Source organism: Sminthopsis crassicaudata, chromosome 1 (genome assembly GCF_048593235.1).
Source record: "Sminthopsis crassicaudata isolate SCR6 chromosome 1, ASM4859323v1, whole genome shotgun sequence".
NCBI lineage: Eukaryota > Metazoa > Chordata > Mammalia > Dasyuromorphia > Dasyuridae > Sminthopsis > Sminthopsis crassicaudata.
The window spans coordinates 394,555,474-394,573,776 of record NC_133617.1 but is presented as its reverse complement, the minus strand read 5'-3'; the positions used below and the strand labels follow the sequence as shown (position 1 = coordinate 394,573,776).

Sequence of the window (18,303 nt, the reverse complement as noted above, 5' to 3'; positions counted from 1 at the left end):
AGTATGGGTCAGTGACTAGTTTCTGCCATACTAATTTCCAATTTTTCCAGCAGTTTTTGTCAAACAGTGAATTCTTATCCCAAAAGCTGAGGTCTTTGGGTTTGTCAAACACTAGATTATTAAAGTTATTTACTATTTTGTCCTTTGAACCTAACCTATTCCACTGATCAACTAGTCTATTTCTTAGCCAATACTAAATGGTTTTTGGTAACCATGCAGCTTATTTTTCAAAGTTGTCTATCAAATTTATTAAAAGTGGTAACAATTAACCATTTGTCCTCTCTTCTGAATTTTTTTTATTTTTCTGTTGTTTTTAAATATTTTATTGATTTTTTTGTTTTTAAAGTTTTTTGCATCTCTAGCAATCTTCATTAATACATAGTTCTCTGAACTGAAGCCCTGCATTATACAAATATGTATAATTAAGCAAAAAAAAAATTAATTCATTGCCCTTATCTGAAAATATAACTCCAGTCTAATGATCTCTAGTCTGTGATTTCTTTACCAAGCAGTAGAAGGTATGCTTCATCATCAGTCCTTTAAAATCATGTCTTGACTTGACTAAAGGTCACTGTTTTGATTAGAATTCTGAAGTTTTTTAAGGTTGTTGTCCTTTACAATATTGTATAATATTGTGGTTATCCTGTAAATTGTTTTCCTAGATCTGTACCTTTCACTTGGTATCAGTTCTTATAAAACTTCCCAAATTTATTTGATTTCATCATATTTTGGGGGGGTCTTATAACACAATAATATTAAGACACAATAATATTTCTTTACATTCATGTCACAGTTTGTCTAGTAATTCCCCACTGGAGGGGTAGCTACTTTGTTTCCATTTCATTGATACAACAAAAACATACTGCTACAGATATTATTGTGAGTACTGATCCTTTTTCTTTTATCTTTGGCATCCTTGGCGTATATCCTTAGAAACGCTTTCACTGGATCACGAAGTATGTACATATATATTAATGATTTTGGGGACATAGTTACAAATTGGGCCGATTCACAAGTCCAACAGTGTATCAGCATGACAGTTCCACCAACAATTGCCACTTTCTGTTTTTGTCATCTTATTCAATATGATGAGATGGAGCCTCGGAGTTGCTTTAATTTGTATTTTTTTCATTATTGGTAAATTGAAGGCTTTTTTCATTTGTTTGTTGATAGCATACGTTTCTTCATTTAAGAGCTGCTTATTTTATTGATTGAAGAATGTGTGCTCTTGCTTTTTATGTTTGTATCAATTCCAAAAAATTTTTCCCCAGATAACTTTCCCTTCCAGTTCTACATACATTGATTTTTCTGGTACAAAAGCTCTTCATTTTCATAATAAAAATTGTTCATTTTGTCCTATATGATGACTGCTATCTCTTTTTTTTGGATAAAAATTCCCCCTAGCCAAAGTTGTAAAAAAGATATCTATTTCCCTTCTCATCCAACTTCTTTGTCATATGATTTTTTTCATTTTTAGGACATATGTCTGTGTGGAATTTATTATGTTATGTGATATAACATGTTGACGTAGACATAATTTCTGCCAGAGTGCTTTTTAATTTTCTCAGCAATTCCTGTCAGATAGTGACTTCTTGCTTCTAATTGGTATCTGAATTTATTGAACATCTACTACTATGTTCTGTTGTATCTGGACCTTATTTATCTAATACATTCCACAGATCAATTTTTCTATTTTTTTTTTTTTTAGCCAGTACGAAATTATTTTTTATGATTACTGATTTATAGTAGTTTAGATCTGGTCCTGCTAGAATACCTTCATTCCTACCCCCTTTTTTTTTTTTAAACAATCTGAATAGGTTTTTTTTCAACTATATGCAAAAATAGTTTTCAAAATTCACCTTTACAAAACCTTGTGTTCCAAGTTTTTTTCCCTCTCTCTGCTCTCCACCCTCCAATCCAATATAGGTTAAGCATGTGCAATTCTTTTAAACATATCTCTATATTTGTCATGCTGCACAAGAAAAGTCAGATCAAAAGGGGAAAACACGTGAGAGAAAAAAAATTAGTAAATAACATCAATAATTTATGTAGTATCATTATTTTTGTTATATTGTCATAGCCTAACCATGAAAAAAATAATACTATTCCAATTACTGAAGTCTTCCTTTATTTCTCTTAGGTAGTCTCTTTTCTGGGACCCTTGGTCATAGTTATTACAGTATTACTCTTTCTGGAGATTTCAACTTGCATTATTTTACCCCATATTATAAAAATCTATTTTGTTTACTCATTTCTTCAACCTAAGTCTTGGTTTCCTTATGAGAATTTCCTTTCTCCTTTTTGTTGTGGTTATTGTTTTTCTCCTTTATTTGATACACTTACTGTTTTAAGATAATTAAGGAGAGCCGTACTATGAAATAACCCCTTGGCTATCTGACTAGAAATCCTAATGATATCTCCTTTCCTCCATATCCCATGGGAATAATTTTTTCTTAATCAACACTCACATCACTTCTGTATCACATAGTTTGAATGCATAAGCTTATTCTCTGAAGCTGTGCCTGAGTCATCTCACAATTTCTGGGGACTATATTGCTTAGAAGATCAGGACTATATCTCTGCCTTATTTTATGAGAATGCAGCATGTTATATGGAGATATATATCTATATATATAGATATAGATATATATGTTAAATGACAAAATTGCAAGAGTGATGAGGTCTTGATTAACAGGTTATCTGAAGGGATATGAAAATGCCAAAGATGTGAGAGAGAGATGAGGAACAGAAATGGTGAGTGAGAAAACATCTGTAACTAACAATTTATACACCTACTTTCCTATCTGTGCAAAACTTTTATGAGAACAATTTACACACACACACACACACACACACACACACACATGTATAAAGTAAAGGCATTAGTAATGAACAGGACAGGTTATTAAGAGTGGTATTCTATAATTCACCACATCTTTACCATCATACAATTGATTGAAGGAAGTAGAGAATGTAAGATCCCACCATTGCTGCAGGTTTTGAATTATGAAAAGGCATTTGAGGGCAAAAAAGCCATGTAAAATGCTCTCAAAATCATTCAAGATTCTTTGAAAATTATAACAATAGAATAGACTTCTTCAGTGACTTTCTGGTCATAAACATCACATTAAGTTAAAACAGGGCGATGTGATCTTGCCAAAGGTATGCATAGAGTTCATGTTAAAGAGGAATTTTCTATGAATGATCAGGTACTTCAGAGGTTTCTATTTTGTAGATGACATCATGCTGGTCATATGAAATCCTAGACCCTTAAAAAAACCTTCTGAAAGACACATAACCCCTCAAAAAAGTTTACCTGATCATCTATAGAAGAAGGGCCAAGTAGAAGGGCCAAAACAGTGTCTGTTAACAGGCTTATAGCATTGGTAGAACAGCCTCAATGTTCCTCAGTGCATATTTCTGGGACAGATAGTACACTTGAACAATGACTTGGGCCTGGAATTAAACAGGAAGAAGTGAATTGCTTTGAGAATATTGCACAACTTCTTTAGTGAACTCAAACTTCTCTCAGAAATAAAGGCCCATCTTTTAAGTATCAATATTCTCCTGCTCTGATTGTATGGTTGTGAGATAGAAATCCAAAGAATTGAAAATGATTCTCATATAGAAGTCAGTGCAGAGGTACATGATGATGGATTAATCATAAGGTGAGGGTGGGGGTAACAAGTGCACAGAGTGCCTCCTAAAATCCTCTGGATGTTGTTTTCTCAGCATGTTAGAAGGACCCTCTGTGACAAATGAGAGAAAATGAACAGGAGTTGGCCAGTCTGGATAGGCATGACTAAATAGAAATCAGATCATAGATGTTTTTGAATATTTCAGAGGAACCAGTGTTGGTTCCACTGCATTTTCCCATCCAGCCACCATGAAAATGCCTTATCCTCACTGTTGATAAGTTTCCCTAGGAAACTACTAGGAGTGATCCATTTTCATTAAGGAACATGTCTATAGTATTAGGTACCCTTTAAGTACCATGGAACCTAGATACCTTAGAGAGTACATTGTTTTAAATGATTTATATTCTTTCTCATTCTTTGTCCTTAATTTTGGTGGTATGTGAAAGATACCCAATACTGGACTGAGCATCAAAAATATGATTTTAATTTAATGATTTGATGAGATGGTGCCTCTCATTTTATCTTTAAACTGTGTCTCAACTTTCCCATTGGCTAAATGGGACAATATATCTGTTAATTTTTTACATCTCAGAGATGCTATGAGAATTTATAAAATAATAGTTGGCATTTTGAACTCTTGGAAATAAAGAATTTCTGGGTGGTTATTGCTTGCCTCATATCCTCACTTCTGAAAGTAAAGAAGTTTTGTTGGGATTTAAGCTGATTTTGCAGCTTTTCAGCATGACACAAAAGAATGAGTTCAGTAATGTTTTATTCTCTCTCATGGGCATTCTGTCTTATTGATTCTATTTTTTCTTTACCTTTATGTTTCTGAAACCAGCTTCCCTTTCTCTCACTTAGTTAAAATTATTGTTTTGATTTTCTTTAGAATGATAGAATTATATAATTGGAAGGGACTTTAGCCTTAGCAATATTTGACTCACCCTATCAATAAAATCCCTGACAAATGGTCAACTGGCTGTTGTCCAAGAACTTTGAATGTTGAGAAGTTCACTATATCAAGAATCAGTTCTGTCCATATTCATAACGTGGTAGGTAATTTCTTCTTTATAACTCCTAAATCTGTACCTAGACCCTTAATAACATCTATCCATTGGAGACCAAGTAAAACCTAAATAATTTCTCCTTCACTTTCCCTGATTATCCACATGGCACTCTCTTGTAAGCATCTACAAATTACACCAGGCTTTTTGCATTATTTCTTATCCCAAGTTCATAAAGTAATGTATATGTACATGGCATGTCAAAAGAAAAAAGCCAGCTGGCTTTTCAGTAATTCTCAGATTAAGTGAGTTTATTCTCCATAGAAGGCAGTTTAGATCCATAAAGACTAGCTGACATAGGAACTTGTAGTTATAGACTCCCATTTTTCTCCATGAAGTATCAATATACACATCTACAATTCTTGGTGGTCTATCTATCATACCCTTAGTCTTATGATCTTCTGAACATTTTCACACTTGTTTTCTCATTAACTTATTGGCTTTCTTCTGATGATTCATTTTGGCCTCAGTATACTGATATAGCACTCATCTCACAGGGTTGTTATGAGAATCAAATCAGATGTAGGTAAAATGCACTGCAAATCTTATATGAACTATGATTTTTCTTAGTGAGGCACTACCTCCCTATTCTCTCCTGTCTTTTCATTTTTTAGCAGAAGCAGATCAAGTGTCTGAGTTCATACATTTTGTTCTGTTTCTTCTAAAGTCTTTGGAGTTCTGGAAATCCACACGGAGGCAAAAAAGGTCTATAAAGCAACATGGCTGAGATAGTTGGGCATGGCCTATACCCAAAATTGTAGTGCTCTGTCAAATTCAGGGATTAACTTCTCTAATCATTGCAAAGCTCCCTGGATACTCTTGACAGGAAACCTTTTGACTCCAAAATTGCACAGATATATAAATATTTAATTTTAAAAAGAAAATCTCTTCCTGTTGCCAGGCTCTTATGCTTTAAATATTACATAAGTTCTATTTATAAAGTATGTTCGGTTCTCAGCTGCAAGGGCAAAATTTGTTGGCACAAAGCAGTAGTGCTTTCATGACAGTTACTGATATGGTAAATGTTAGAAGAGTTGAGAAACAAGTACTAGACTAGGAAAATGGATTTTTGGAGGTTGTGAAAATGAACAGAATGAATACACCTGGTAAGCCAGAATTCCATAAGTTTCCAGAGCATCTCTTTGAAATGTGAAGTCACATTTTGCACTTTCTTGTTAAATTTAGAATTAGTGACAAAGCTAAAAATCAAGGATTTTTTTTTTCCCCACAAACTCTACTTTTTGGAAATTGGTTCTTAGATGCTATTTTTTCTCATATTAATACTGATCCACTGATAACTAACTCCTCCATATGTGTGGCTATTTGATCCAGAGGTCATCTATTATTAGATAGTGACATGGCAGGGTTCTAGTACTGGTCCTCAGCATTTTAGGGAAGGGAAGGAGAGAAGGATAAGATAGACATACATCTATTCCTGGGACAGGAAGGGAATATTACTATCCTGATTTCTCTAGGGAATGGGGGCTGTCTTGCTCTGCTAACTCTTATTTAAGTTTTTGATACCAAAATAAATAAATAAAATTGCTTTCAAATCATTTACTAGGGACTCTAAAATGTCCTTGTAAATCCTTCAAGAATTTGAGGTCAAATCTACATGTATATGTATACGAATGTGGATGTGTTTTCATTTATGCATTGCTACTTAAATGGCATTGAAAAACTGTCTATAAGAAGGTTGGGCAATAGTAATACATAAATAGTGATCATGTGTTATTCAAAATTTTGCATATAATATTGGAAGGATACTCATACAGCGTTATAGGATGGGTCATCTTCTGTCTAGATTGGTGCTTCCTCAGACAGTATTTAGCAAAGCTTTATGCAAAACAGTGCCCTAGATTCCATTTTTCACATCACTGTCATACTCTACTCTGAAGACACAGTAAACTCTGGATCCTTCAGGATTCATGGACAGGTATACAGAAGATAGTGTTTTCTAGCTAAATGTACTGACTGGGCTGTTGTACCCATAGTCTTCCTAGAGGTAATGGCAATACCAACTTAGTCTTTTTAAATATCCTTTACCCATTTGTTGATACAGTTCATCCTATGTTTGTGGAATATCCTTATTTGGAAAATATCAGTCAGCTTTGTGATCTCTCTATTGTAAACCAGTCAGAGCTGGAAAGATAAGGACTGGGGTGAAATCCTAGGCAGGATTCCCATTGTATTTGGGAGCAGCAGCAGACTATGTAATAAGTATCATATCACAAACCCAATTCATGTATTCTGCAATACAATAGACCTTAAAAATAGCAGGCCAGTTGTTGGGGAGGGGGAAAGTGGCTCTCACAATAAATACTTAATATTTTATTTCTATAATATAGTAATAATAAATAATGATTTTTAATTATTAACTAAAATAATAAAAACATTAATAATAAAATACTTAATATTTTATAATAAAAGAAAAACTTTTGAGTGAAAGTGGCAGTGATTTTACTACCAAAACTCACCTTGTTTGGAAAGATGACGTCTAGCCTAAAGGATTTTGAGGAATGCCTTAGGCACATTAGCCCTGAGTAGCAGGTAATGTAAGTATCATTATTCCTATTTGCAGATGAAGAAACTAAAATTCAGAGAAGCTCAGTGACTTGCCCTAGTCACATAGGCAGGCTCTTCTGATTCCAAGTGTATCTCTCTGTTTACTATATCATATTATCCTGCATGGGGCAGTTGGATGGTGCAATGAGTAGAGCACTAGCCTTGGAGTCAGGAGTATCAGATACTTAATACTCACTAGCTGTGTGACCTTGGGCAAGTCACTTAACTCCAAGTGCTTCATGCACAAACAACAACAAATAAATATCTGGTCAAGTCTAAGGCAGCACCACAGTTAGGGATGTGAGCTGCCATCAGGCTCTTCTGCCTTCTCCTCTTCAGTTTCCTTTGCTGGGTCATCACCCACAGGCCAAATGGTAAGGTCAAAAGCCCAGGACTCTGTCCTAGACCCTTTTTTCATTTTCCTCCTTACTCTCTTGGTGACTCCATAGGTGCCTATAGATTTAATTATCTCTCTATGAAGAGGACTCCAAGATTTATATATCCAGAAGGACTAATCTGTCCCCTGAGCACCAGTCACACATCACCAGCCTATTGGACATTATAAACTGTACATCCCATAAGCATCCCCAAAAGAAAACTTAATAGATTTCCCCAGAAAATCTGTTTCTCTTTTGAACTTTCCTGTTACTGTTAAGGACACCTCCATCCTTTCGGTTTCCAAACTCACTACCATCCCCAACTCCTTCCTCCTTCACACCATTATCATTTCTATCTCCAGTGGTTCTCACTCCACTTACACAGCTGCCACTTTAGTTCAAACCTTGATCTCCTCTTGCCTGGTCATCCCAATAGCTTCCTGATTTTTCTATCTCACACTTCTCCTGATTCCAGTCCATCATTTACTTTTTTCTTAGCAGTTCATGGAACCTATACCAAAATTGACCATGTATTAGGGCATGAAAACCTCAAAATCAAATGCAGAAAGGCAGAAATAGTAAGTGCATTTTCTTCAGATCATGATACAATAAAAATCTCATGCAATATAAGGCTAAGAGAAAATAGACCAAAAATTAATTGGAAATTAAATAATCTAATCCTAAAAATGAGTGGGTGAAACAACAAATCATAGACACAATCAAAAACTTCATTCAAGAGAATGACAATTCTCATACCAAAATTTGTGGAATGCAGCCAAAGCGGTTATAAAGGGAAATTTTATTTCTCTAGATGCTTATTTGCATAAAATAGAGAAAGAGAAGATCAATGAATTGGGCTTACAACTAAGAAAGCTAGAAAAAGAACAAATTAAAAACCTTCAATTAAATACCAAATTTGAAATTCTGAAAATAAAAGGGGAGGTTAATAAAATTGAAAGTAAGAAAACTATTGAACTAATAAATAAAACTAAGAGTTGATTTTATGAAAAAAACAACAAAATAGATAAACCTTTAATTAATTTGATTAGAAAAAGGAAAGAAGAAAATCAAATTTAGTCTCAAAAATGAAAAGGAAGAACTTTCCACCAGTGAAGAGGAAATTAGAGCAATAATTAGGAGTTATTTTGCCCAACTATATGCCAGTAAATTTGATAATCTAAATGAAATGAGGAATATCTGCAAAAATAAAGATTGCCCAAGTTAACAGAAGAGGAAATAAATTATTTAAATAGTCCCATTTTAGAAAAAGAAATAGAACAAGCTATTATTTAACTCCCTAAGAAAAAATTCCAGAGCCAGATAGATTTACATGTGAATTCTACCAATCGTGTCAAAGAACAATTAATTCCAATACTATATAAACTATTTGAAAAACTAGGGAAAGGAGGAGTCCTACCAGATTCCTTTTATGACATAGATATGGTGCGGATAGCTAAACCAAATAGAATAAAAACAGAAAGAAAATTATAGATCTGATTTCAGTCTATTCTTCACAACTAAAGTCCCCCCCTCTCTACCCCCAATCAACAAATTCTAGTGCCTTTAAATAATTTACTAATTAATGGAAGTGTTGGAATTCAAACCCAAGTCTTCCATATACAAGTGCACTGTTACTTTCACTAGGTCAGAAATAACTCTTTGAAATTACATCATCTGCTTGCCCTCATTCTATCTGTGTTGAATTGAATCAAATTGTTCTATAGGTTGATTGTTATCCATTGTTCTTGAAGAGGATCAAAATAGTATCACCATATTAGAGTCAAATTACAGTGTGTCTGACTAGCTGATTAGATCAGTATGAGCTCAGAATGCTCTGCCACAGGTCAGACACAAATAGTTCATTTGAACATTTGGGGTGGATTCTTTAAATCATCTTTGCAGGTTTTGCACATTTTTTGGTGTGTTTTGATCACAGGGGTGGTTTCTCCATCTGCTACAATAATCAGGCCTGGTTGGGGAAGTAGACGATTTTTAGGGTATCTTTTTTGATCCCTTCCTCACACCCAAAGATGAGCAGTGTGAAAAGCCTGCTCAGTCACCCAGCTGGCTGCTGAATCTCCCTGCTGCCTGAGTGTACGATTGTGACTACAGTTCCCAGTGCATCCATACTTGCTGCATCCCACAGTACTTTGAGATAGGTAGAAATGGTAAATTATTATGGGAGATGTCTTTTGATTCAAATATTAATTAAATTCAAGTGAAACAAAGTTGCACAAAGTCATCAGCATCACTCTCTCTTCCAGTGTCATCACTGTCCAGTGGCAGGACAGAGTCAAGATGACTGTTAATGACTCCAGAAGCAGTGGATGACCTTGGGGTCTTTGATGTCTAACCAAGTTCTAAGCACTCCACAACACCTGCTTCAGCCACCTTCATTCAGATTGTTCTCATCTGCCCATTCCACCGGGGGAAGCCTCTACATGCCTGGGGTGTACATTCCCCTCTCCCCCAATCACCATAGGGTTGAGACCTCTTGGTTATTCTCAATTTGGTTTAGCCCATTTACCAAAATGGTTTACTAGGATGTGACCATTGTACATGCTATATATAACATTAGAGTCACAGGTGAAAATTAAGCAGATCAAGTGGACACCAAAGATGGAAAGCAGCCCTTACCCCAGAGGTACTACTCTTCCCTGAACAAATCCTACTGTTCTGTAGAATGATTACGATAGCATAAATTAAAACAATACTAAAAGGCAGCTGAACTCAAGTTCATTGCAATGATCACTCTTGGTTACTGAGAATAGATGATGAACCAAACTTTCTCCTCTCAGTAGAGATGTGAGAAACTATAGAGACAGAAAGTGGTACACCCAGTTGCTTTAAGTCAGTTTTGATGACTTTTTCTTTGTTACAACAGAATGTTCAATTATTGGGGAGTGCCTCTGGCAGCAAGTGAGCAAAGGGCTAGAGAGGCATATACTAAGAACCAAATTTTGTAACAAACAAAAGTCATCAATAAAACATTTTAAAAGATTTTAAATTGTACATCTATATTTTTAAATGAATAAAAGAGAATTGAGTATATAAGGAAATGTTTCTTTGGTGCTGATGGTCAACAAGACAGAATACAGAGATTGATGGCCTTCCTAGCCCATTTCATACTTGTGTTTGGTCCTTTTTCCCTGACCCCTATCCTGCTTTGACTTGCTGTGGGCCTTTGGGTAAATTCTTTAACTTCCATTTCTTGTGGAAAACTAACATATCTCCCACCTGAGCTTGTGTTGCTCTGTTAGTGAACTCCCCAGAGCTAAGATTTCAGTGTCATTCTTTCCTATGGGTTCTTTGCTTTATGTTGACAGCACGTGGCCCGGGAACTCCAGGACTTGCTGCAGTGGCTGATGGGAGTTCCTGCTGGTCTAAAAATGAACCGGGCTTTGGACCAGGTGTTGGGTCGCTTCTTTCTCTACCATATTCACCTCTGGATTAGTAAGTACAGATCATCCTTGTTGTCTGTGCTCTATTGTCAAATGATGCCCCAGTCAGAAATGAGAAGGCCTTAGGTAGCATTGGTAGGAAAGAGTGAATGAAAGTAATTCATTAAATATTTGCTCTGTGCCTTAAAAATGTGCTGTGTTAGGGACCAAAATATGTGAAACTTCCCTGCTCTCTTAAGAGCTCAGACTGTGAGAAGCAACACATATGAAAGAGGAAAGGCCTGAAAATCAAATCTAGAAATTCTGAAAAGATTTACATTGATTTTAGAAAGATGGGATGAAATTTGCCTGGATCTTTTTGTGATAGGCTATACAGGTTCACCCATTTTTAATCTTACTAGTTAATTATATAGTTATTATAAGATTAGGTTGTGTTATGCACATAAAGAAATTTTCCTTATTGTTGGTGAAAATTTTATATGGGAATTGCAACATATTGCTTCATAACAAATATTACTTTATGTGGAATGCAAATTGCATAAAGTGTTTCAAGTCTGGTGGGGAGGAGATAATCTGTGACTTAATCAGAATAAATGTTTGTGGATGTTGCAACTAATGGCAGGCAGAAGTCAGTGGCCTTCTGCCACTTCATGGCAGAAGTTGGGAAAATTCAGACACCCTTCAAGTTTTGAACCCAGGACTTGGGTTGGAGAAATAGCTGGAATAGTAGTTTTTCCAAGGCAATATGGGGGCTGAACACATATAAAAACTAGGCTGAAGTATAAGCTAGATGGGAAAAGTTGGTGGGTGACCAGTTTGGGCAGATTTGGAGGATCACAGGGAAAGAGCCGTGTACTCTCTGTTTGTTTGAGGGGCTAATAAAGCCCTTTTGGTAAAATTTAGTTTGTTTCTGGATGAATAAAGAAACATTGAGGCCATTTGGCAAGGCCAATCTGGGTGGCAGCAGCAGAGAAAGAGAAGAGGCCTCCACCTCAGGCCCTTTGGGTTGATCAAACATGAGGCCAAAAAATTAGTACAAGTGTGGAGTAAAAAGTAAGAAAACCCCAAGAACAATCAGGTCTGACTGGTCTCTGTTCTTTTCGAAGGTTGTATTAACTCATAGTTCCCAAGGAAACTAAGTGTCATTAAATTAAAAATAGCTGATCCTTCATTTTCCAGATTTCTGTGGTTCACTTTGTTTTACAATTTGTGCTAAATTTTCAGCTATACCCATTCCAGAAATGTTATCTTAGAAAAAGAAACTGTTCTCTAGGAATCCTTCCACACCAAGCCTTCTTCCATTCTTGTCACTGATTCTCAGTTAGAAAGCTAATCTTTTTGTCCTCAGGATCTCGATAGTTTGTGTACTGATTCAAGTAGAGTGGCCTGTTTTAATTCATCTTCATCTTTGCTAATGGGGAAAGCTGCTCCTAGAGTAACAGACCAACTGATGTCATTCAGATATTGTGATAAGGGAAATTATTCTTTTCTTCTAGGTTATATCCACTTGTTGTCCCCATTCATTGAAATGATCCTGTGGTACGTAGGTCTTTCTGCCTGCCTGGGTGTGACCGTGGTGTTGTCCATACTTTCAGACATCCTTGCCCTCCTCACTTTCCACATCTATTGCTTTTACGTCTATGGAGCCAGGTGGGTACAATTAGCATAATTATTCCCCCAAGGAACTAAGCCGATCTCTGACCAGCTACAAGCTTACTGCGGAGGAAGTTAAACTCATTTCACACCATTTCTTCCAGATCCCCTCCTTAATTAAAATTCTCCCCCGAGAAGTGTAGATAAGCAGAATAGTACTGGGTGTGCACGGCACAGAACTGTACTCTGAGAGTCAACTTGATGTAGTGGAAGGAGCACTGGACAGGGAATAAAAGTCTGAGCTCTGGAGAGTTAGAACTGGAAGAGACAGTAGAGGCAGCTAGTTTAATGACTGCACTTCTTAGTTGACAAACTGAAACGTGGCATTCATCTATCAGAGCTGGAATCTGAATGTGTCCTTGCACTACGTACACTTGTCAGTGCTGGGATCTCAAGTAAGACATCTACATCCTCTGGGTTGCTGCTTACTCTGGTTTAAAAACACAGTTTGTTAAGATTGAAAGGGAAATGTGAAATTATACTTCAAGTTTCTGAGGACTAGAATAGGATAATTAATAGATGGGAGGAGTAATTTATTCCTCTGAAAATAACTTTCAAGACTCAATATGCCATAATGAATAGAAACCTGGCTGCATGACCTTGGGCAGTCACTTAACCTCTCAGTGCTCCAGATCCTTCTTCAAGGCTGTAAGTTGCATAGCAGTTGTCTATTTGCAGTGCCAGAAAATGATGCCTTGCAAGACAACTCCCTACATTACTAAACTCATATCTTTGAACAGAAAAAGGGGGGGAAGAGAGATATAACTTAGCCTGAGTAACTAATGAAAAATATCCATTAACCTAATCATCCTACTAAGCATCTCGAATTACCTCCAATAAATACTTTTATTGTGGAATCCCCACTTTTTTTTCAGCTCTTAGGACCTATGAGTCCCAGACAAATGTTACTTGAATCCATCCTTTCTTCTGTAGATTATATTGTCTGAAAATCTATGGCTTGTCTTCTCTGTGGCGCCTCTTCCGAGGAAAGAAATGGAACGTCCTGAGGCAGCGAGTGGATTCCTGTTCCTATGATTTGGATCAGGTATTAGCAAAAAAATATTCAGTTCTTATTCTCTGGTCTTTGGAAACAAATACAATGTAGGTTCTCATCTGCAGTTTCTAGCATTTGATGTGTCACTTAAGTTCCTTCTTAGACCGAAGTATAGGCCAAACCCATTGTTCAAAAACTAAAATAGGCATTAGTCTAGGTCATCTTGTCAAGTATATCAGTTCTTTAAGGTGGCCCAAACAGAAATCTTTATCCCCACTACTATCTCAGATTACCTGCCACTCCTCTCCACCCATCTCTGATTAGGTTATGAAAGCATGATGATAAGATACTCTTTTAGGTGCTGGCACATGCAATACTCATCTTCCTGGAGCTACTGCCAAGCATCTAACAAAATCTTTGCCAAATGCTTACTCTAAGCATTCATTCATTCAGTAGCAATTTATTAAGCACCTATTATGTTCAAAATATTCTAGAAGCATTTTCTCTATTTTGTTATAGAACTTTGGTATTTGGTTGTAAATGAAAAAAATAGCTAAAAGAAAGAATACTAAATATAAGAATTTGAGAAAATTCATTGCTGTCCACTCCTTTTGCCATAGTTCTTATAATAGAAGACCCTGAGCTCCTAAAAAAAAAAGTCTTGTTTTCCCTGTTTTTCATAATGTTTGCCATTATTTATACTTTGTATAAAAACTTATATGAGCAAACTTGTAACCAACATTCATGAAACAAAATATGACAGCTCTCTCAGCTTAATTTAAGCCAACCATCTTGGGGGAGCCTTCTGAGAAAAAGAACCAGAACCACTTACCAGGCTGCCTACAGTTTTCTGTATCCCTATATCCCATTATTTTCCACTTAGCAGTACAGCCTGCTTTGAACACCTCACCTGCCTGATTTATCCTGGTCCCTGCCTTTAACCTAGTAATTTCAAGTAGCTCAGCCGGGTGTTTGGGTTTTTTTCTTTCATCTTCTAATATCATTAGGCCATCCTGCTTATTTCCTGTGATACAGTTTCATAATAAACCACAGTGGTTAAGGTTATGAGGCAGTATCTAGTTTTCTAGAGTAGTAGAAACCTTAAATAAGTATAGTCATGAAAGTACTGAGTCATAGCTGGAGTCCACTCTTTCCTACATTAATAATTAACGAAACTGCTATGGGTCAAAAGTATAGTCTTAGAAAAAGGTTTATTTATCATGATTTCAGATATGCCTACAAGGGAGAACTGGTTTATACAGGAAGATTGCTCATCCGTGCATCTAAGATAGAACAAAATAACATTGGGTATTCTACATATGTTTGAGAGGAAGAAAGGAGAGGAGAAAAGGATGGATGGGATTCAGGAGTTGCGAGGGTGTTTCAGTGGAATCTCATAGAATCATAGAACATTATTGATCATCTAGTCCCACTCTTTATTTTGCCGAAGAAGAAACTGAGGTTTAGATTGGTGATATTATATTCTTTTTTTTTTTTTTATTTTTTTTATTTTAGGCTGGGGTTAAGTGACTTGCCCAGGGTCACACAGCTAGGAAGTGTTAAGTGTCTGAGGCCAGATTCGAACTCGGGTCCTCCTGAATTCAAGGCTGGTGCTCTATCCACTCCGCCACCTAGCTGCCCCCGATATTATATGCTTAAGATCACATAGTTAGTCAGTGGTAAAGCCTAGCCTGACACTTTTAATCCAATAAGCTTTGGGAATAATTTTTGTTTTGAGAATAGTCAGTTTTCATATATTGTAAATTACTAAATGGATGAGAATCCAGAATAGAAAGCTCCTGATAATGTTCATTCCTCTTTTTCCTGTGGAATAGTTTCCTGTTTCTCACTTATATTTTAAGTTTAAGCCTAATATTTAAGCACCACTGATGAAGTCACTGCATGATCACAGGCAAGTCAATTTTATTTTCCCTTTTCTGTTTCTCTGACTCTCCAATATGGCCAGTGGTATTGAACTAATTCTCGGGACTGGAGACAGTTTATTTTTTAAAGCTGTTATTCAGTTGTGAGGAGTGTATACTGTTGACTTTCATTTATTTTATTTTTAATAGTTATTTTTTCAAATACTTGTAAAGAAAGTTTTCAACATTGATTTTTGTAGGACTGTGATCTAAATTTTTCTCTCTCCCTCCCTTAACTCCCACCTCTCCAAGACAGCAAGCAATCTCATATAGGTTAAATATGTGCAATTCTCTTTTTTCTTTCCTTCTCTTTTTAATAATAGCTTTTTATTTTTCCAAATACATGCAAAGGTAGTTTTCAACATTTACCTTTGCAAAACCTTGTGTTCTATATTTTTCTCCCTCCTTTCCCCCTCCCTTATCCCCTAGACAGCAAGCTATTCAATATAGGTTAAATATATACAATTCTTTTAAACATATTTCCATATTTGTCATGTTGTTCAAGAAAACTCAGATCAAAAGAGGAAAAACCACAAGAAAGAAAAAACAGGAACAAACAAAAACAACAAAAAAAAGTTGAAAATACTTTGCTTTGATTCACATTCAGTCTCCATAGTTCTCTCTGAATGTGATTGGCATTTTCCATCTCAAGTCTATTATTGAAAAAAGCCAAACCCATCACAGTTAATTATCTTATAATCTTCTTGTTATTGTGTACAATGTTCTCTTGGTTCTGCCCATTTCACTCAGCATCAGTTCATTTAAGTCTTTTCAGATTTTTTTCTAAATTAACCTGCTCATCATTTCTTATAGAGCAATAATATTCCATTTCCTTCATATATCATAACTTATTCAGTCATTCCCAAGTTGGTGGGCATTTACTCAGTTTCGAAAAGGGCTGCTATATATATTTTTACACATGTGGGTCCTTTCCCCTTTTTATGATCTCTCTAGGTCACAGGCCCAGTAGAAACACTACTGGATCAAAGGGTAATTCAATAGCCCTGTGGACATCGTTCCAAATTGTTCTTCAAAATGGTTGGATCAGTTCACAATTCCACCAACAATGTATTAGTGTCCCAGTTTTCCCTATCCCTTCCAACATTTATCATTATCTTTTTCTGTCATCTTAGCCAATTTGAGAGGTTTATAGTGGTCTTCAAGTGGTCTTAATTTGCATTTTTCTAATCAATAGTGAATTAGAGCATTTTTTCATATGACTAAAAATGGCTTTAATTTGGAACTATGCCCAGAGGGCTCTCAAACTATGCATACCCTTTGATCTAGCAGTGTTTCTACTGGGCTTATATAAAGAGATCTTAAGGGAGGGAAAGGGACTCATACATGCAAAAATGTTTGTGGCAGCCCTTTTGTAGTGGCAAGAAACTGGAAACTGAGCGGATGCCCATCAAGTGGGGAATGGCTGAATAAGTTATGTTATATGAATGCTATGTAATATTATTGTTCTGTAAAAAACAACCAACAGGATGATTTCAGAGAGATCTGGAGGGACTTACATGAACTGATGTTAAGTGAAACGAGCAGACCCAGGAGATCATTTTACATGGCAACAAGATTATACAATGTTCAATTCTGATGGACGTGGCTCTTTTCAATAGGCCAGTTCCAATGATCTTGTGATGAAGAGAGCAATCTACACCCAGAAAGAGGACTGTGAGAACTAAGTATAGACCACAATATAGCATTTTCACTCTTTTTGTTCTTGTTTGCTTGCATTTTATTTTCTCATTTTTTATCCTTTTTGATGTGATTTTTCTTGTGCAGTAAGATAATTGTATAAATATGTATACACATATTAGTTTTAACATATATTTTTACCATGTTTAATATATATTAGATTATTTTCCATCTAGGGAAGGAAGTGGGGGAGAATAGGGGGAAAATTGGAACACAAGGTTTTGCAAGGGTCAACGTTGAACAGTTATCCATGCATATATTTTGAAAATAAAAAGCTTTAATTTTTTTTAAATGGCTTTACTTTCTTCATCTGAAAAGTGTCCATTCATATCCTTTAACCATTTATCAATTGGGAAATGACTTATAGTCCTATAAATTTGATGTTAATTTTAATTTCTTTCCAGTTCTAGCATTTTTCCCCAAATCACTTCTGATTCCTTTTTGCCTCTTAGGATACCTTTCCTTAAAACCCCTTTCCTGTCACCTTATTCTTGTTTATTGGGATAGGTTGAATTGGACAATAGGTTGAAGCCAAAAAAAATATCATAGATAAAATCTAATGAGCAGAGCTGGTGGAGCAGGAGAACTTCCAGAAATAGAGGCCAAAAGGTTGAAAAAGAAACAAGAGTGATCTAGGGAAAGAGTGGAAGATAGCAAAATACCTTATTCATAACTGAGTAATACTCTTTAAAGTAAGCTGCACCCCATCAAAATACTTTGCATTTCCAAGTCATCTTACTTCTAGGAATTAGCTTTATGCTAATTATCTACCTCCTTTACCCCTTTCTTCATCTAGAACTTATTAGTGTATCAGGTTAGCTTGTAGAGACACCAGGACCCTTAGGAAGTATATCTTCTCCACAAAGCCCTGTTCTGCACTTTTACTGTAAAACAATTTAATTACTTTTACTAAAGGTATGGAAAATGTATTTTGGTTCTAGACACCACCATGATGAAATTTAGAGCTTTTGGACTTTTGCCTTTTTGAGCT

At 35.8% G+C, this 18,303-nt stretch overlaps 1 protein-coding gene and 1 long non-coding RNA gene across 4 annotated transcripts in view; one reads left to right on the top strand and one right to left on the bottom strand.

The window, feature by feature from the left end:
• Window positions 1-18,303, bottom strand: part of LOC141549829 (uncharacterized) — an 83,625-nt gene that overhangs the window by 26,869 nt on the left and 38,453 nt on the right. The window lies entirely within an intron of this gene.
• The window catches only part of PIGQ (phosphatidylinositol glycan anchor biosynthesis class Q), a 68,358-nt gene that overhangs the window by 33,958 nt on the left and 16,097 nt on the right, over window positions 1-18,303 (top strand). For all 3 annotated transcript variants that reach the window (XM_074279791.1, XM_074279790.1, XM_074279789.1), the window contains 3 exons: window positions 10,971-11,097; window positions 12,542-12,695; window positions 13,632-13,743. In XM_074279791.1, the coding sequence (XP_074135892.1) occupies window positions 10,971-11,097; window positions 12,542-12,695; window positions 13,632-13,743 (393 nt within the window). The remainder of the gene's footprint in view (window positions 1-10,970; window positions 11,098-12,541; window positions 12,696-13,631; window positions 13,744-18,303) is intronic.